This window comes from Equus przewalskii, chromosome 2, assembly GCF_037783145.1.
Source record: "Equus przewalskii isolate Varuska chromosome 2, EquPr2, whole genome shotgun sequence".
NCBI lineage: Eukaryota > Metazoa > Chordata > Mammalia > Perissodactyla > Equidae > Equus > Equus przewalskii.
Window position 1 is genome coordinate 67,216,081 of NC_091832.1, and position 21,201 is coordinate 67,237,281.

At 34.9% G+C, this 21,201-nt stretch overlaps 1 protein-coding gene across 8 annotated transcripts in view; it reads left to right on the plus strand.

Moving 5' to 3' along the window:
- LOC103556794 (probable ATP-dependent RNA helicase DDX60) overlaps positions 1–21,201 on the plus strand; it is a 108,460-nt gene that overhangs the window by 85,660 nt on the left and 1,599 nt on the right. For 4 of the 8 annotated variants that reach the window (XR_011536882.1, XR_011536884.1, XM_070608187.1 and 1 more), the window contains 3 exons: positions 6,608–6,755; positions 9,948–10,090; positions 16,017–16,168. Coding sequence is in view for 4 of the 8 variants with exons in the window: in XM_070608187.1 (XP_070464288.1) it covers positions 6,608–6,755; positions 9,948–10,090; positions 16,017–16,168 (443 nt within the window). In the remaining 4 variants the exon portion in view is untranslated. Of the gene's footprint in view, positions 1–6,607; positions 6,756–9,947; positions 10,091–16,016; positions 16,169–21,201 lie in introns of those variants that run through there. The other 4 variants (XR_011536883.1, XM_070608200.1, XM_070608207.1 and 1 more) reach the window with 2 other exon arrangements.

Below are 21,201 nucleotides of genomic sequence, written 5' to 3' on the forward strand. Positions count from 1 at the left end.
GAGTACAATACCTCCAGCTTTGTTCTTTTTTCTCAGAATTCCTTTAGCTATTCAGGGTCTCATGTTGTTCCATATAGATTGTAGAATTCTTTGTTCTATTTCTGTGGAAATTGTTGCTGGGACTTTAATAGGGATTGCTTTGAATCTTTAGATTACTTTAGGAAGTATGAACATTTTAACTATGTTTATTCTTCCAATCCACAAGCAGGGAATACCTTTCCATTTCTTTGTGTCTTATTTGTTTTTTTCAACATGTTTTATAGTTTTAAGTGTACGGGTCTTTTACCTCTTTGGTTAACTTTATTCTAAGGTGATTGGGTAAAATTATTCTGCTGTGATTGTAAATGGGATTGTATTCTTAATTCCTCTTTCTGCTATTTCATTGTTAGCATATAGAAACATGACTGATTGTATATGTTGATTTTCTATCTTGCTACTTTACTGCATTCATTTATTGTTCCTAATAGTTTTTTGGTGGGTGCTTTGGATTTTTCTATACATAAAATCATGTAATTTGCAAGTAGTGACAGTTTTACTTCTTCCTTTCTAATTTGGATCCTTCTTTTCTTTTTCTTGCCTGATTGCTCTGGCTAGAACTTCCAATACTATGTTAAATAAAAGCAGCAAAAGTGGGCGTCCTTGTCTTGTTCTTGTTCTTAGAAGGACAGCTTTCAGTTTTCACAATTGAGTATGATGTTAGCTGTGGGTTTGTCATATAAGGCCTTTATTATTTTGAGATACTTTCCATGTATACCTGTTTTATTCAGTCTTTATCATAAATGGATGCTGTATCTTGTCAAATGTTTTCTCTGCATCTATTAAGATGAGCTGTCGGTGTTGCAATCCAATGTACACATCGGGATAGATGCGGAGAGGGCTGATGGCCACTCTGAGTTTATTATAACCAGCATTTCAATATATACATAGCTTACATCTGTTAAACATACACCGGAGTTCTGGACAATGTAATTAGCGAATGCCAAGAATTCTTAGTGATTTCTCAAGGAGCCCTCCCTTGGCCTCTGTTTTGATATTATCATGTTATTGCTGTGCTCATATATTTTATCTCGGAGCATGCAAGACCTCCTAGGCAACAGTCCCTCCTGCTCACGATATCGTGTCTCCATCTGTGCCACTGGGCGACCAGTGCCTGGCTTAGGTTGCCTCCCCTGGGAGGTCTTACCCATCATTGGCTAACTGGCCTTCTCACCTCTGGGTCACAGTTTGTTGGCAAGCCTTTTCCAGTGATTATTAACCCTTCCTGTGTCAGGGGCATGTGATTTGTATTCTTCATTTTGTTAATGTGGTGTATCACATTGATTTATGGATGTTGAACCATCTCTGCATCACTGGAATAAATCTCACTAGATCATGGTGCATGATCTTTTTAACATGTTGTTGTATTCAATTTTGATAGTATTTTCTTGAGGATTTTTGCATTTATGTTCATCGTTGATATTGGTCTATCATTTTCTTTTTTTCTGCTGTCCTTTTCTGGTTTTAGTCTCAGGGTAATTTTGGCCTTGAAGAATGAGTTAGGAAGTGTCCCCATCCTCCTCAATCTTTTGGAAGAGTTTGATAAGGAGAGGTATTAAGTCTTCTTTGAGTGTTTGAAAGAATTCATCGAGGAAGCTTTCTGGTCTTGGACTTGGGTTCTTTGGGAGGTTTTGATTCCTGTGTTGATCTCCTTACTGGTGATTGGTCTATTCCAATTCTCTATTGCTTCTTGATTCAGTTTTGGAAAGTTGTATGATTCTAAGAGTTTATCCATTTACTCTAGATTATTGAATTGGTTGGTGTATAGGTTTTCCTAGAATTCCCTTATAATCCTTGTATTTCTGTGGTGTCTGTTATAATTTCTTCTGTTTCCTTTCTGATTTTATTTATTCGAGACTTCTGTCTTTTTTTTCTGAGTGAATCTAGATAAAGGTTCGCCAATTTTGTTTATCTTTCCAAAGAACTATCTTTTAGTTTCATTGATCTTTTCTATTGTCTTTTAGTCTCTATTTCATTTATTTCCACTCTGATTTTTATTACTTCCTTCCTTCTACTAACTTTGGGCTTTGTTTGCTCTTCTTTTTCTAGTTCCTTTAGGTGTACTGTTAGGTTGTTTAGTTGAGATTTTTATTGTTTTTTGAGGTAGACCTGTATTGCTATAATTTTCCCCCCAATACCACTTTTGTTATATTCCATAAATTTGGGTATGTTGTATTTTAATTTTCATCTGTCTCCAGGTAATTTTTGATTTCTTCTTTGCTTTCTTCATTGACCCAATAGTTGTTCAGTAGCATTTTGTTTAATCTCTACACATTTGGGACTTTTCCAGTTTTCTTCTTGTAGTTGATTTCTAGTTTCATATCATTTTGGTCAGAAAATATGCTTGATATTATTTCAGTCTTCTTAAATCTTTTGAGAGTTGCTTTGTGGCCTAATATGTGATCTGTCCTGTAGAATGTTCCATGTGCATTTGAAAAGAATATGTATTCTGCAGTTTTTGGATGGAGCATTCTGTATACATGTATGAAGTCCATCTCGTCTACTGTGTCATTTAAGGCCAGTGTTTCCTTATTGATCTTCTGTTTAGATGTCCATTGATGTAAGTGGAATGTTAAAGTCCTCTACTCTTATTGTGTTGCTGTCTATTTCTCCTTTTATGTCTGTGGATAATGCCATTATATATTTAGGTCTCCTATGTTGCGTACATAGATATTTAAAAGTGTTATGTCCTATTGTTGGATTGTTCCCTTTATTATTATGTAGTGCTTGTCTTTGTCTCTTATTATAGGTTTTGTTTTAAGATCTATTTTGTCTGATATAAGTATTGATATCCCAGCTTTCTTTTCTTTGCCATTTTCATGGAATATCTTTTTCCATCCCTTCACTTTCAGTTTGTGAGTGTCTTTAGGTCTGAAATGTGTCTCTCGTATGCGGCATATATATGGGTCTTGTTTCTTTTATCCATCAGCTACCCTATGCCTTTTGATTGGAGCATTTAGTCCATTTACATTTAAAGTAGCTATTGATAAGAATATGCTTATTGCCATTTTGTTATTTTTTTTCTGGGTGTTTTAGTAGTTCTCCTTTCCTTTCTTCTCTTGCTCTCTTCCTTTGTGGTTTGATGGTTTTCTTTAGTATTATGTTTGGGTTCTTTTCTCTTAATTTTTTTGAGTATTTGTTATAGGTTTCTGGTTTGTTATTACCATGTGTTTCACATATAATAACCTATGTAAACAGCAATCTATATTAAGCTAATGGTCTTTTAAGTTTGACCTCTTACTAAAAGCCCTACACTTTTACTCCCCTCTTCCCACATTTTATGTTTTTGATATCATATTTAACCCTTTTTTTTTGGTGTGTCTATCCCTTAATGTCTTATTATGTAGATAGATATTTTTAGTCCTTTTGTCTTTTGACTTTCATACTAGCTTTATAGGCAATTGATCTACTACCTTTACTGTATATTTGGCTTTACGAGTGACTTTTGTCTTTGAGAATTTTATTATTCCTATTTGTGGTCTTTTATTTTCCACTTAAATAAGTTCCTTTAACATTTCTTATAAGGTCAATTTAGTGGTGATAAACTCCTGTAGCTTTTACTTTTCTGGAAAACTGTTTTATCTCTCCTTCCATTCTGAGTGATAACCTTGTTGGGTAGAGTATTCTTTACTGTAAGTTTTTTCCTTTCAGCAATTTGAATATATCATGCCACTCCCTTCTAGCCTGTAAGATTTCTGCTAAGAAGTCACCTGATAGCCTTGTGGGGTTTCTTTTGTATGTAACTTATTGCCTTTCTCTTGTGGCTTTTAGGATTCTCTCTTTATTTTTAATTCTTGACATATTAGTTATAAGGTGTCTTGGTGTGGGTCTCTTTGGGTTCATCTTGTTTGGTGATCTCTATGATTCCTGTACCTGAATGTCTGTTTCCTTCTTCAGATTGGGGAAGTTTTCAGCTAATATTTCTTGAAATAGATTCTCTGCCCCTTTGTCTCTCTCTTCTCCTTCTGGGACACTTATAATATGGTTGTTAGTGTGCTTGATGTTGTCCCAGAGGTCCCTTAGGCTGCCCTCATTCTTGTTTATTTTTTTTTCCTTTTTCCTGTTTTGCTTGAGTGGTTTCCTCTACTCTTTCATCCAGATCACTGATCCATTCTTCTGTGTCATCTACTCTGCTGTTAATTACCTCTAGTGAATTTTCATTTACATTATTATATTCTTTTGTTCTGATTGTTTTTTTTCTATATTTTTGATTCTTTGTTGAAATTCTCACTCTGTTCATCTGTTCTTCCCCTAAGATCAGTGAGCATCCTTATGACTACTAGTTTGCACTCTTAATCAGGTAGATTGTTTTTCTCTTTTGCATTTAGTTCTTCTTCTGAGGATTTGTCCTGTTCCCTTGTTTGGAATATATTTCTTTGTCTCCTCATTTTTCCCACTTCTCTGTGCTTATTTCTAGGTATTAGGTAAATCAGCTACATCTCCTGATCTTGGAAATGTGGCCTTCTGTAAGTGATGTCTTATGGGACTGAGCAATGTGCTTCCCTCTCGTCACCTATTCCAAATATTGCAGGAGTATCCTGTGTAGGCTATGTTTGCCTTTCTGTTGTGGTGGGGATGCTCTTGCTGCAGGTGCATGGGTAGGCTAGGCTGGCACCCCAGGCTGGCCGTTTGTAAGGCTCACTCATGTGCAGCTGCTATGGTCACTTTACTGGGTGGGGCAAGATCTATCACAGCTGGCTGCAAAGTCTAATAGCTCATAGCTGCTGCTGTTTTGCTACTAAGTGAGTCAGTCCCCCAGTGTGGCTGTTTGCTAGGCTCAGGGGCTTAGAACTGATGCAGGTCTCCATTTTGGTCCCCTGTGGTATCCGCTTTCTCAAGAGAGCAGATGGTTGGGGTTGGCCCCAGGGTCAGCAGTACACAATCATTTAAGGCATTGGAATGTGGGGCAGATATCCTGTGTGGCTGTTTAAAATCTTCAGCAGCATGAGTGTGCTGTGGCCAACATGCCCCATGACCTATAGGCCCACGCACCCCATCAGTGCAGAGCTGCCTCACATGCATGCCCCACCAAGGCAGACCCATTTGCCCCACTGCTGCAGAGGCCTCACACACCCCACTTACACAGGCCCACAAGTTCACCATGGGCTTGCTGGTGGGCAGGGCCAGTCCTTCCAGCCTCCTGCTCTGGCTGCACTCAGTTGAATCTGAATTGCTTTCTCCGGTGGGTGGGGCAAACCTCTGCGCTAATAGGCTGGAGGAAGGAATCCAATGGCATCTGCCAGTGTCTATATCAACATGACTGAACTGGGTCACAAAAATGGCTGCTGCCAGTGTCTTAGTCCCTGGGGGGGTGGGCCCAGCCATGTCTTGCTTCTTTGAGATGCACTCAGAGCTTAGTAATTGAGTCTCTTTTACCAATGGACTATGCACTTTTCTTATGTTTTTGTGTTGGTTTCCAGAACGGATGAATCTGTGTGTGGGCCCTTAAGAGCAGGTTTTCTTTGTTTGAAGTTTGATAGTTTTTCTAGGGGTACTCTTCATTGGTTTTCAAAGCCAGCAAAACCAGGTATTATGAGATCTTGTCTCAATTGTGCTGAATCTAAAGGCTGGGATGCCTATTGGGGCATTGATTTCCCACTCATATCCCCTCCACTCCTCCAGGAAAAGCTGCTTGTACCTTTAAGATTGCTCCCTGCTGTGAAGCACTGTGGGTGGAATGTGTTTTTTTCCCTTAGCAGAGGTATATTTCTGTCTCTTCCACCCCTCTCAGTTTTGTCCCTTCTTGTAGGGGTTCTTTTAATCCAGCTTCCGGTTCTCTCTCAGAGGAAATTGTTCCACAGGTAGCTGTAGATTTGTTGTGTAGATCTTACAGGAGATGAGTTCAGAATCTTCCTATGGCACCATCTTCCCAGGATCCCTACAATGACTTCTTAGATGAGGAAATGATTGAAATCTTCTTTAAAATGGAAATTTTTTTCCTGATAAAGTTTTTTAGCAAGCTAGTAACAGGATTTTTTATGACATTGAAGACTATCTCAAACAACATTACATTCAGTAGTGACATAATAGCCACAGTAACATTTATATTTGAAACAAGAAGACGTGACTGTTCAGTTTAACAGCCATTTGAAAATATTGTTCCAGGAATTCTACTCATTGTCAAATGACAAGAAATAAAAATATGACATAACTATTGGAAAGATAAGCATAGTGATCATGAAGTATGATAGAGTAATTTAAAGCCAGATACTTGGACATCTTCCCATCTCTGCCACTTAGCACACAGGTGGCCTTAAGCTAATTTCTTTACCCAGGCCTCTTTCTTATCTGTAAACTAGGAATCATAATAATACCTACTTCAAAGGATTACTGTGATGATTGCATGAACTAATATAGGCAAAGTGCTTAGAACAGGGCTTGGCCATGTTGAGGTGGCGTCCCACATCCCACAACTAGAAGGACCTGCAACTAAGATATACAACTGTATACGGGGGGCGGGGGGTTGGGGAGATAAAGCAGGAAAAAAAATATTTTGAGCTTGTGCCTCACAGACTGGTAATCCTCTGCTCTTGTTTTGAATAATTACATTCATCTATTTCACTGATCTTAGGTAACTCTAGATGATCTTCCCAAGGACTTTGCTGCAGTAGTAGAGGAGCACAATAACAGAATGCAAGGGAATTTTGGTTCCTTCCTCCTAACAATTTCTAAGTTGGCTGACATGAGAAAAGAATATCAACTACCTCTCTCAGAAATTGGTAAGATTGTGAATGTGCATAAAGAAAATGTGAAGTAAAAAGAAAATAAGTGTAAATATTTTGAGATAAAACTAAATTTTGGAAAATAAGGACAAAACTATTCCAAAAAGAATACACAGGAAACTAACATAATCCTTCAGATCTATGCTGCGGAAATTTTATACTGAAAACTTCTTGTATTATTTGGAGTCAGCTAAGCCACCATGAATTTGATTTGACACTAAATACTCAAAATATTTCTATATTTTCTAGTGCCATTATGAACTAACAGACCATTGCATGATCTAAATTTATTTTAAAATATCCCGTGTCCTATTGATGCTATTTATCTTTCAGTAGATATCGGCACTCTCAACTAGTTACATTTTCAAATCTGAATTAACTTATATAAGAAAAGGAATTTTGTTATGTTTCTATGGGTCATCAGTATGTTGTACTTCCTTAAGTACTATAGGAGACAACAAAAAAGTTAAGGCATTGTCAATGTCTTTAGGAAAGGACAGAATAAATGAAAAAGAAAATAACAAAAATATAAGGAAATTCTGTAATCTATGCCAGATAAAGTAAAGGCATTGGAAGTAGAGAGTACACTCAGTTCCCTAAGATGAAAAGATGGAAAGAAGGAGAGAGAGCTAAGAGGAAAATAGGAAGTGGCAGAATTCTGTTTTCCCTCACTTCCAGAAGAACCAAGGAGAAAAAATTGGAGTAGTAAGCACTGCTTTAGATTACTCATATCTCTGGATAGATTATTATATTGAGATGTAGAAGGCTTATGAAGGACAGAGAGAAGATGATCACCTTATTTCATCACAGAATAAGAAATTAGCTAGTCATGAGCAAACGGCATGGAAAAGAACCTAAATGCTCCTGGGTGATTGCCTATATTTAGGAGTTAGAGGAGTGAGTACAATGCTCCTTCTTCTCTATTTTTCTCTGGGATAATTTCTGTGCTAGGCAAAATAATGCCCACCCCAAAGATGTCTCGGTCTTAATCCTAGGAACTTGTAATATGTTATGTTATGTAGCAAAGGGGGAATTAAAATTACAGATTGAATTAAATTTTCTAATCAGCTGACCTTGAGATGAAGAGATTATCCTGGATTATCTGAGTGGACCTAATGTGATCACAAGGGTCCTTACAAGTAAAAGATGGAGGCAGGAGAATCAAAGTTAGTTAGAGAGATGTGCTATGAGAAAGATTTAACAGAGCATTGCTGACTTTGGAGTTGGAAGGAGGCCATGAGCCAAGGAATGCTTGGCAACCTATAGAAGTTGGAAAAGGCAAAGAAATAGATTCTCCCCTATAGCTTCCAGGAGGAAAAATCACAGCTCTGACTATACCTTGGTTTTAGCCCAATGAGACCCATTTCAGACTTCTGACTTCCAACACTGTAAGATAATAAACTTGGGTTGTGTTAAGCCACAAAGTTTGTGGTAATTTTTTACATTAGAATTAGGAAACTAACACAACTTCTAAGAAAAGAGACATGTGAATCAAAAAGAGTGACAAATAATAGGCAATATTTTTTCCTATTTTTTAATAGTTGAGATGAAATTCATAGAACAATTAATCCTTTCAAAGTATATAATTCTGTGGCATTTGCTGTGGTAAAAATGTTGTGCAACCACCACCTCTATATAATTTTAAAAAATAGTGTTAGATAATCATAACTGTTAAAAATTGTAGGATTACTTATTAATAAATCCAAGTCATGCACTTAATTTGGGGAGGCTTAAGGATCAGACATTAAATCCTTGTATTTCTCTTCTAAACTTGGGGTCAATTGGACAATTAACATGGGAGTAATATGGATGGAGCTGAATTAGAGAGCATAGTTTTCATTTTCAGTCAAACGTGTTCCATAGAGCACAGCCCTGAGTTAAACGGCAGTTGCCTGCCCACCAAATGAAACAGCAGTGTCCCTCTCTTGTAAATTCTATCCTCTATGTTACTACACAATAGAGAAAATACTAGAATGCATCCTCTTAGTAGTCAGGTGGATCTGAAACAGAGAGAGAAAGACAGAAAGAAAGGGACAGACAGAAAGACGGACAGAGGCAGACACAGAGAAGTGTGTGGGAAAGCCACAAATAAAGAAAGAAAGAGAAAGAGAGAGAAACAAAGACAGAAATACAGACAATCAGGGAGAGAGAAGCGGAGAGAGATGAGACACAAACAGAGAGAGACAGAGAATTAGAGAAATAGAAAGAGAGGACAAGTACATAGACAAAAATATGGGAGAAAGACAGACATAGAAAGAGATTAACAGAGACAGATACACTAAGAGAATGAGACAGAAAAAAGAGAGACAACAATACAGAAAAAGTAAAGAGGTAAAGAGGAACAAACAAGACAAAGAGAGATAGAGTGAGAGTAACAGAAGAGTGTCAGTGAGCCATTCAAAGAGAAACAATGAGACACACAGAGACAAGAGTGTTATTGTCAGAGAAAGAAGTCAGAGAAGAAGGAAGGAAGGACTGGAGGGAGGCTGGGAGGGGAGGGGAGAGAGAGACAGAGAAAGAGAGAGAGAGAACAATTTGAGCCGGACATGACAACAGCTCCTAAATTCACCACACAGGCCTGGGGTGATGAGTGAGCTTGACAAGAGCTAGAAATTTTCCTCTATTACTTTTCTCTCTTGGCAACTGTAGTAGGAATTTCTTCCCTTCTCTTGGAATATGAATAGTAGAGTTAGCATAAGAATGTGGGCAATGGTGCCAATTCTAACTCCGGTATGAGAAATTTTGCAGTTTTTCTAGCTCTATAGCATCTTTAGAGGAATTTAATAATGAAACATTTTAAAAGACAGGTGGATGGTGTTGGGTTTTGACCTGGGATCCTCAGATCCACTAGTGTCCAATGAAGCATGTTTCCTACTTTGTAAATAGTTTCTATCTAATTTCTAAGGGGATAGATTGAGTTTTCCATCTGGACCAAGTGCCGAGTACAAATAATAGCACCAGTGGCAGATGCCAGCATGAATTCAGTGTAGGAAGAAAACCTCCCCAGTCAGGATCCAGCAATACAACTCTTAAATTTTCATTTTAAATATTTTTCTTTAAAAAAATCAATAATTTTCCTAGGAACAATGGTATAAACCAGTATGGTTTGTTTTAAATAATTCGTATTTTAACTGGGAGAACAGTTTTCAATTCATTTTCTGTTTGATTTTCCAATTCATTTCTTATTAGACTTTTCAGGTAAAGAATGTGAAGACTCTGAACTGGTCTCTCATTTGATGCCTGGGGCTGAAAGCAGAACTGCTGTCTCCCCATTTGCTTGCCTGTCCAACATAACGGATCAAGATTTATTTGACATTAATGTGGTAAATGATGTATGTGAATTTTTGTGCGAAACTTTCTTTTATTCTGTTTATTCATTTAAAACAAATAATTTTTACAGGATTATTACACTAACAAAGTGTCCAGTAAAACAAAGTCATCTTACTCTTATTCCAGAACAAGAGTGCTTTTCACTGAAGTGGGAAATTTTTTTTTTTTTTTTACTATTTGAGTAGTTTTAAAATAGAAAACTTGAGTTATGCGAGGAAAAGAACATTACTTTCTACTTAATTATCATGTATGAATTGCATCGTACTATGTGAATCACTATACCACAAGCTCTTGCCACTCCAGGTGTGAACCAAACAGCAGCAACATCAGTATCACTTGCTAGAAATGATGAATCTTGGGAATCATCTCAGAGCTATTAAAGTTCAAAATTCACATTAACATTTGAGAAGCCCTGCTATAAACCATTTGAGGGCAGTTTGTGTTTAATTGTCTTCATTTTTGTGATCCCTGCACCTAAAAGTGGTATGTGATACAGAGTAGAAACTCAATAAACATATATAAAACACTCTAATTTTTTTCTTATAATTACATTTTTTATTGAGGTAACATTCACTTATAACATTTTATAAATTTCAGGCACATCATTACATTTTGACTTTTGTATAGACTACATTGTGTTCATCACTAAAAGTCTAATTGCCATCCATCACTGTATAGATATGCCTCTTTACCCTTTTGGCCCTCTTTGCACCTCCCTTCCCCTGTAGTAGCCACAAATCTGTTCTCTGTTTCGATGCATTTGTTTGCTGTTTTTTAATCTTCCACATATGGCTGAAATCATATGGTATCTGTTTTCCTCTTTCTGACTTATTTTGCTTAACAGAAAGTTAAACAAAATGTGGAGACAGGGGAAAATGGTCCAAATGAAAGAAAAAGATATATGCTCTCCCCAAAAACACTAATGAAATGGAGATAAGTAACTTACCTGATAAAGAGTTCAAAGTAATGGCTATAAAGGTGCTGACTGAACTCAGGAGAAGACTGGAGGAACACAATGAGAAGAACTTCAACAGAGTTAGAAAATATAAGAAAGATCCAATCAGAGCTAAAAAATACAATAACTGAAATGAAAAATACATGAGGGAATCAACAGTGGATTAGATGATGCAGAAGGTGGATCAGTGATCTGAAGACAAAATAGGATAAATTATCCAATCAGAAGAGCAAACAGAAAAAAATTTTTAAAAATGAGGATAGTTTAAGGGACCTCTGGGACAACATCAAGCATACTAACATTTGCATTATAGGGGAAGAGAGAGAGAAAGGGGCAGAAAACATATTTGTGAAGAAATAATGACTGAATACTTTGCTAATCTGGGGAAGGAAACAGACATCTAGGTCCAGGAAGCAGAGAGAGTCTCAAACAAGATGAGGGTAAAGATCCACATCAAGACACATTATAATTAAAATAGAACAAGTTAAAGACAAAGAGAATCTTAAAGTCAGCAAGAGAAAAACAATAAGTCACATACAAAGAAACTCCCATAAGACTATCCACTATTTTTCAGGAGAAACTTGGCAGGCCACAAGGGAATGACATGATATTTTTAAAGTACTAAAAGCAAAAACCTTACAAACAGGAATACTCAAGCTGACAAAGCTATCATTCAGAATGGAATGAGAGATAAAGAGTTTCCCAGACAAGCAAAAACTAAAGGAGTTCATCACCACTAAACTGGCCTTACAAGAAATGTTATAGGGTTTCTTTAAGTGGAAAAGAAAAGAACTAGAAATAGGAAAATATATGAAAGAAAAAATATCATGATAAATGAAAGTATTTAGTAAAGGCAATGAATCAGTCATTTAAAAAGCTAGTATGAAGGTTAAAAGACAAAAGTAGTAAAATGAATTATAACTACAATAAGTAGATAAAAGATACACAAAATAAAATTGTAAAATATGACATCAGAAACACAAAACACAGAGGGGGGTATACTAAAAATGTAGTGCTTTTAGAATATGTTCAAGCTTAAGCAACCAGCACCTTAAAAATAGAATGTTATATATATAGGTTGATATATATCAACCTCACAGTAACCACAAACCAAAAACCTACAATACCTACATAAAAAAATAAAGAAAAAGGAATCCAAACATAATACTAAAGAAAATAAGCAAACTGCAAGGGAAGAGAGCAAGAGAAGAAAGGAACAAAGAACTACAACCAAACAACCAGAAAACAACTAACAAAATGTCAATAAGTATATACCTATCAATGATTACTTTAAATGAAAACGGATTGAATGCTTCAGTCAAAAGGCATAGGGTGGCTGAATGGATAAAAAGACAAGACTCATCTATGTGCTGCCTAGAAGAGACTCATTTCAGATTGAAAATCACACACAGACTGAAAATGAAGGCATAGAAAAAGATATTCCATGCAAATGGAAACAAAAAGAAAGCTAGGGAAGCAATACTCATAACAGACAAAATAGACTTTGAAACACTGTAACAAAAGACAAAGGGGGCATTACATGATGATAAAGGGGTCAATACAAGAAGAGGATATAATATTTGCAAATATTTATGTACCTATAATAGGAGCACCTAAATATATAAAGCAAATATTTACAGACATAAAGGAATAAATTGACAATAATACAACAATAGTGGAGAACTTTAATATCTCACTTACATCAATGAATAGATCATGCAGACAGAAAATCAATAAGAAAACATTGGCCTTAAATGACACATTAGACCACATAGATTTAATAGATATAAACAAAACATTCCATCCAAAAACTGCAGAACACATATTCTTTTCAAGTGCACATGGAACATTCTCCAGGACAGATCACATATTAGGCCACAAAACAAATATCAGTAAATTTAAGAAGACTGAAATCATATCAAGCATCTTTTTGGAACACAATGGTATGAAACTATACATCAATTATAAGAAGAGAACTTGAAAAAACACAAATGCATGGAGACTAAACAATGTGCTAAACAACCAGTGGATTAACGAAGAAATCAAAGAGGAAATAAAAAATACCTTGAGACGAATAAAAATGGAAACACAATTTTCCAAAATCTATGGGAAACAGCAAAAGCAATTCTAAGAGGGAAGGTCATAGAGATACAGGCCTACCTCAAGAAACAAGAAAAATCTCAAATAATCCAACTTTACACCTAAAAGAACTAGAAAAAGAAGAAGAAAGAAAGCCCAAAGTTAGTAGAAGGAATAAAATGAAAGAGAAACATACCTCAACATAAGAAAGGCCATATATGACAAACCCACAGCTAATAATATATTCAACAATGAAAACCTGAAAGCTTTTCATCTAACATCAGGAACAAAATAGAAATGCCCACTTTCACCACTTTTATTCAACACAGTGTTGGAAGTCCTAGCCACAGCAATTAGGTGAGAAAAAAATTAAAAAGCATTCAAATTGGAAAGAAAGAAGTAAAACTGTCACTATTTGCAGATGACATGATACTATGTAGAGAAAACCCTAAAGAGTCCACCAAAATCTGTTAGAACTAATGAGTTCAGTAAAGTTGCAGGATACAAAAGTAATATACAGAAATTGGTTATGTTTCTGTACAGTAATACTGAAATAAAGTGTTCATGAATTGGAAGAATTAACATTTTAAAAATGTCCATATTACCAAAAGCAGTTTACAGATTCAGTGCTATCCCCATCAAAATACCAATGGCATTTTTAATAGAACTAGAACAAAGAATCCTAAAATTTGTATGGAACCACAGACTCCTAATAGTGAAAGAAATCTTGAGAAAGAAGAACAAAGCTGGAGGTATCACGCATCCTGATTTCAAACTGAACTATAAAACTATAGCAATCAAAATAATATGGTACTACTGCAAAAACAGACAGATAGATCAATGGAATAGAATAGATAGCCAAGAAATAAACCCACTCATATATGGTCAATTAACCTATGACAAAGGAGGCAAAAATATAAAATGGGGAAAAGACAGCCTCTTCAATAAAAGCTGTTGGAAAAACTGGACAGCTACATGTAAAAGAATGAAACTGGACCACTATCTTACACTGTATACAAAAACAAATTCAAAATGGACTAAAGACTTGAAAGTAAGACCTGAAACCACAAAACTCCTAGGATAAAACATAGGCAATCTGCTCTTTGGCCTTGGTCTATCCAATATTTTTTTGAGCCAGTCTTCTTAGGCAAGGGTAACAAAAGCAAAAATAAACAAATGAAAATACGTCAGACTAAAAAACTGTTGCACAGTGAAAGAAATTATCAGCAAAATGAAAAGGCAACCTATCGAATGGTAGAAAATATTTTTAAATCATACATCCAATAAGGGATTAATATAGAAAATGCATAAAAACTTAAACAATTTAATACCAAATAAACCAACAACCCAATTAAATATTGGGCAGAGGACTTGAATAGACATTTTTCCAGAGAAGACATAGTGATGGCCAACAGGTACATGAAAAGACATTCAACATCACTAATCATCAGAGAAACACAAATTAAAACCACAATGAGGTATTCTCTCACACATGTCAGAATGGCTACTATCAAAAAGAAAAAATAACTGTTGGTGAGGATGTGAAGAACAGGAATCCCTTGGATACTGTTGGTGAGAATGTAAATTTGTGCAGTCACTATGGAAAGCCGTATGGAGGTTCTTCAAAACAAAAAAATAGAACTGCTATATAACCCAGCAATTTTACTTTTGGATATTTACTCAAAAAACCCCAAAACACTAATTCAAAAACATATGTTCATTGCAGCATTATTTACAATAGCCAAGATATGGGAGCAACCTAGGTGTTCATCAATAGATGAATGGATAAAGAAGATGTGGTACCTATATACAATGGACTATTACTTAGCATAAAATGAATGAAATCTGGGGCAGTTAAGTTCACACTTTCCACTTTGGCAGCCTGGGGTTTGCCGGTTTGGATCCTGGGTGTGGACCTATGCACCACTTGTCAAGCCATGCTGTGGCAGGCATCCCACATATAATGTAGAGGAAGATGGGCATGGATGTTAGCTCAAGGCCAGTCTTCCTCAGCAAAAACAGGAGGATTGGAGGCAAATGTTATCTCAGGACTAATCTTCCTCACAAAAATGAGAATGAAATCTGACCATATGAGAGAATGAATGAACCTAGAGGGGATAATGCTAAGTAAAATAAGTCAGACAGAGAAAGACAGTATGATTTCACTCATATGTGGAATCTATAAGACAAAACTATTGGAAACAAAACAAAACAGAAACAGACCCATAGATACAAGAAACAAACTGGTGGTTACCAGAGGGGGGAAGGATTTGGGGGTAGGCAAAATAGGTGAAGGGGATAAAGCAGTACAAAATTTCAGTTATAAAATAATGTCTTGGGGATATAAGGTACAGCATAAGAAATATAGTCAATATTGTAATACCTTTGTATAGTGACAGATGATAACTAGACTTACTGAGGTGATCATTTTGTAATGTATATAAATACCAAAACAGTATGATGTACCCCTGAGACTAATAGATATAGTATGTCAATTATATTTCAATAAAAAGAATTGACAAGAAAAAAATTTTATATTACACATGATATCACTGTTTTATTAGGAAGGAGGGTAGAAGTGATCTGGATACTTAGAAACATTTTTAGTTGAGATAAGTAACCAATAATTAAAATTTTTTGTACATGTTCAAGTTAAAAAATATAGTTTTAATGTTCTGAGTGTTGATGTTTTTATTGATTTTATTTGGTCATTTCTATTAAAACTTGGAGAACCTTAACACAAGATGTTTGACAATATTTCATTAAAATATATTGGGTTATTGTTTTAGTTAGCTAGATAAAATGAACAACAATAATCAAATTTTATAATAGGTTAAGGTAAGGTAAGTCTCAAAAGAAAAAGGCTAACGATCTAAATTTCTCCATATCTTTAGGCTATGTTACAAACAATTAACTTGAATGTAAAAAATATTCCTTTGCTTTGCTTGAATAAATATGATAAGACTGGAAGGAAGTGTCCATTGAATGCTTATGCATTGAACTTCTACAAACATGGCTCCCTGTTAGCGCTGACTTTGGGTAATTGGTATGATCTTTTCTATTTTAACATTCTTTTAGACATATGTGTGTTTGTGTAATTAATGTCTATTGTGCTGTGGGATTATGACTTATGAAAACAATTTTAAGATGCAGTAATTTAAGAAGAGTTATTAAGATGCAATATATTTGGAACTTTATTTTTTTTTCTGAGAGAGATTTGCCCTGAGCTAACATCTGTCACCAATCTGCCTCTTTTTAGCTTGAGGAAGATTTGTCCTGAGCTAACCTCTGTGCCAACCTTCTTCTATTTTGTATGTGGGTCATTGCCACAGAATGGCTGCTGATGAGTGCTGTAGGTCCGCACCTGGGAACCAAAACTGGGCCGCCCAAGTGGAGAGCACCAAACTTAAACACTAGGCTATGGGGCTGGTCCCCTATTTGGAACTATTTTTAAATGATATTTATTATCATTATTGTTGAGGTGAAGCTCATATAACATAAAATTAACCATTTTGAAATGAATGATTTAGCGACTTTTGATAACAATCATAATGTTGTGCAAAAATGACCCCTATCTAGTTACTAAACATATTCATTAATCAAGGGGAAAGTCTGTACCCAGTAAACAGTAATCCCCATTCCTCCACTTCCCCATCCTCTGCCAACTGCCATTCTTCTCTCTGTCTCATTGGATCTACCTAGTTTGGATATTTAATATAATTGGAATCACACAGTTATGTGACTTTTTGTGTTTGACTTCTTTCACTATAATATTTCAAGTTTACCCATGTTGTAGCATTATCAGCATTTCACTCCTTTTTATAAATGAATAATATCCCACTGTTTGTATATATACAATTTGTTTATACAGTTGATGAACATTTGAGTTGTTTCAACTTTTGGTTATTGTGAATATGCATATATTTGTTTGAGTACCTGTTTTCAATCTATTCAGGTATATACTGAGGAGTAGAATTGCTGGGTCATACAGTAACTCTATGTTTAACTTATTGAGAAACTTCTGAAATACTTTCCACAAAATTGAATCATTTTACATTACCACCAGAAATATACAAGCTTTCCAATTTCTCTATAACCTTATATTTGTTATTTTTTAAAATTATTACAGCCATCCTAATAGATGTGACATGATACATATCTCATTGTGGTTTTGATTTGTATTTCCCTAAACACTAATGATATTAAGCTTTTTTGAATAAGTGTCTGTGCAAGTCCTTTGCTCATTTTTAAATTGTATTGTTTTTCTTTTTGTTCTTGAGTGGTAGAAGTTCTTTATATATTTTGGATACTAGACCTTTATCAGATATATGATTTGCAAATATTTTCTCCTATGTTATCTTTTCATTTTCTTGATAATGTTCTTTGCTACACAAATGCTTTTAACTTTGATGAAGAAAATCTATCTGTTTTTTCTTTTCTCATTCATTCTTTTGGTATCATATCTAAGAATCTATTCATAAATCCAAGATCATGAAGATAATATCCCTATGTTTTCTTCCAAGAGTGTTATAGTTTTAGCTATTATATTTGGGTCATTCATCCATTTTGAATAAATTTTGGTATATGGTGTGAGATAAAGGTCTAATTTCATTCATTTGCATGTGAATATACAGTTGTCCCAGCACCATTCTTTGAATTCTTTTCTCATTGAATGGTCTTGGCATCTCATAAAAAATCAATTGGTCATAGATGTATGGGTTTATTTCTGAATTCTCAGTTCTATTTCATTGGTCTATAGATCTGTCCTTATGTCAGCATCACCCTGTTTTGATTACTATAGCTTTTAAAACAGGGAAATGTGAGACTTCCAACTTTGTTCTCTGTATTCAATACTGTTTTCGCTATTCAAGGTCCTCTGCAATTCCATATGAATTTGAAGATTGTCTTTTCCACTTCTGCAAAAAAGGCTGTGGGAATTTTAATGGGGATTGCAATGAATCTATAGATCACTTTGGGTAGTATTGTCATCTTAACAATATTAAGTCTTCCTATCTATAAACATGGAGTGTCTCTCCATTTTTTAGTTCTTCCTTAATTTCTTTCAGCAAGATTTTAGTTTTCAGTTTACAAGTCTTTAAGCTTCTTGGTTGAGTTTATTCCTAGGTATTTTATTCTTTGGATGATGTCATAATTGGATTTTCTCCCTTAATATCCTTTTCAGAAAGTACCTTGCTTGTGTATGGAAACATAACTGATTTTTGAGTGTTGATCCTGTACTCTACAACTTTGGAAAATTTCTTTACTAGCTTTAATAGTTATTTTGTGGATTCCTCAGGGTATTCTATATATGAGATTATGTCATCTGTGAGTAGAGAGAGTTTTACTTTTTCCTTTAAAATTTGAATGCTTTCCCCCCCTTTTTCTTGCCTAATTGCTTTGACTAGTACTTCCAATAAAATGCTGAATGGCGATGGTGAAAGCAAACATCCTTGTTTTGTTCCTGATATTAGGAAAAAAAAATTCAGTCTTTTATCATGAGGTTAGCTGTGAGTTTTTTGTAAGTGTCCTTTACCATGTTGAGGAAGTTCTCTTGTATTGTTAGTTTGTTGAATGTTTTTATCAGGAAAGGATTTTTTTTTTCCAAATGCTTATTCTACATTAACTGAGGTAATGTTATGGCTTTTTTCCTTCATTCTATTAATATGGTGTATTATACTGATTGATTTTCTTATGTTGAATCACCCATACATTTCTGGGATAAATTCCATTGTCATATTGTCTAATCTTTTAAATAAGCTGTTAGACTCAGTTTACTAGTATATTGTTGAGAAATTTTGCATCTTTATTCATTAACCTATGGTTTTCTTTTATTGTGATGTCTTAATTTGGTTTTGGTATCAGGGTAATACAGGTCTCATAGAATGAGTTAGGAAGTATTTCTACCTCTACTATATTTGTAGGAATTTGAAAAAGATTTGTGTTAATTCTTCCTTAAATGTTTGGTGGAATTCACCAGTGAATCCAGCTAGTCTGGACTTTACTTTGTTGGGAAGTTTTTGATAACAGTTTTGATTCAGTTTGTTTACTTGTTCTATGTTTTATTAAATTTTCTATTTCTTTTGAGTCAGTTTTGGTAATCTGTGTAGTTATAGAAATCTTTCCATTTAATGTAGATTATCTAAATTTGGTGTAGAGTTAGTTGTTTATAGTACTCTTGTATAAATCTTTTTATCTGTAGATCAGTATAATGTAGTCATGTTCATTTCTGATTTTATTTATTTGCATTTTCTTTCTTTTTCTTTCTTTGTCAGTCTAGCTAAAAGTTTGTCAATTTTATTGATCTTTTCTGAGATCCAACTTTCATTTCATTGGCTCTGTTGTATTTCTATTCTTTGTTTTATTAATCACCACATTATTCTTTTTTATTTCCTTCCTTCTGCTAGGTTAGGTTTTAGATCACTTCTTTCTCTATTTCCTTAAGGTATAAAATTAAGTTATTGATTTGAATTCTTTCATCTTTTTTAATGTAGGCCTTAACTGGTATAAATTTCCTCTGAGCATGGCTTTCTCTGTATCCCATAAGTTTTGGTACGTTGTGCTTTTACTGCCATTTGTTTCTAACTGTTTTCTAATTTTCCCGTGATTTCTTTTTGGATCCATTGTTTGTGTGCTGTTCAATTTTTATATATTTGTCAATTTCCCAATTTTCTTTCTGTTTTCTAGCTTCATTCCATTGTGGTGTGAAAAGTTGTTTTGTATGACTTAAGTATTTTTAAACATATTGAAACTTGTTCTGTAGCCTAATATATAGTCTCTTATGGAGAATGTTTGATATGCACATGAGAAGAATATATATTATGCTATGATTAGATGTAGTCTTGTAAACATGTCCATTAGGTCTAGTTGGTTTATGGTGTTAAGTTATTTTATTTCCTTATTGATTTTTTGTTTTGATGTTCCATCCAATATTGAAAGTGGGGTGTTGAAGTCTTCAACGAATTGTCAGTTTCTCCCTTCCATTCTGTCAATGTTTGCCTTATATTTGGAGATTCTGTTGGTCGTAGTCTATATGTTTTTAATTTTTACATCTTCTAGATGAACTAACCATTTATCCATATATAATGTCTTTTTGTCTCCTGTAAGAATTTTTTATTTAAAGGCTGTTTTGTCTGATATTAGTATAAGTCACCCCAGCTCTCTTTTACTTACTATTTGCATGGAATATCCTTTTCCACCCTTTCACGTTCAACATTTTTCTGTCTTTGGATCTAAAGTGAGTCTCTTAGAGACGGCATACAGTTGGATCATGTTTACTTTTTTATCCATTCTGCCAATCTCTATCTTATGAGTGGAGAATTTAATCCATTGACATTTGAAATAATTACTGATAAGGCAAGACTTACTTTTGCCATTTTGGTATTGTTTTTTATGTCTTATACCTTTTTGGTTTCTCAGGGATAACTTTCGGTAATTTTACCTGTCAATGGGCATACTTTCTTGTTTCTTTTCATGCCACGTAAATTTTTCAAGAAGTGTATATTTTGAATATTATAATATGGTAGTTCTGGGATTTTTCTCCCTTCTCAGAGTTTCTGTTTGTTTGTATCTGTCCACTATAACTGTTGTTTTGTTTAGTGACTTTTACAAGGTCTGTATTCTTCATCATGTGGTCTGTAAAGTCCCTGTTTCTTAAGCTTGTATTCAGCTAATGTTTTGACAGACATTTCTTTGGACACAAGAAGCAAGAGAAATGGAGAGAGAGAGAAAGAGAAGAAGAAGAAGTAGAAGGGGTAGGAGGAAGAGAAGGAGGAGAGAGAAAAGAAGAAGAAAGAAAAGAATTTCTACCATTCCTTGTAGACTGGCTCTGTGCTGGACACTCCTTTCACCACTTAGGCCATTTATGACTCTGTCTTACCCTTCACTTCCTGCTTGCACTAATTCCACAGACAAGACAGAAGTGAAAGCTTAGGCTCTTCTCAGGTCTTTTCTGAGTGTGTGTACTGCCCTAGGCACGTGCATGGCTTTCTAAATTCCCCCATATTCATGGATACTCTCTCCCAGATTTTCCTCATAGGTTTTCATTACTCAATTATATTGCCTCAACTGTAATCTTTTGCC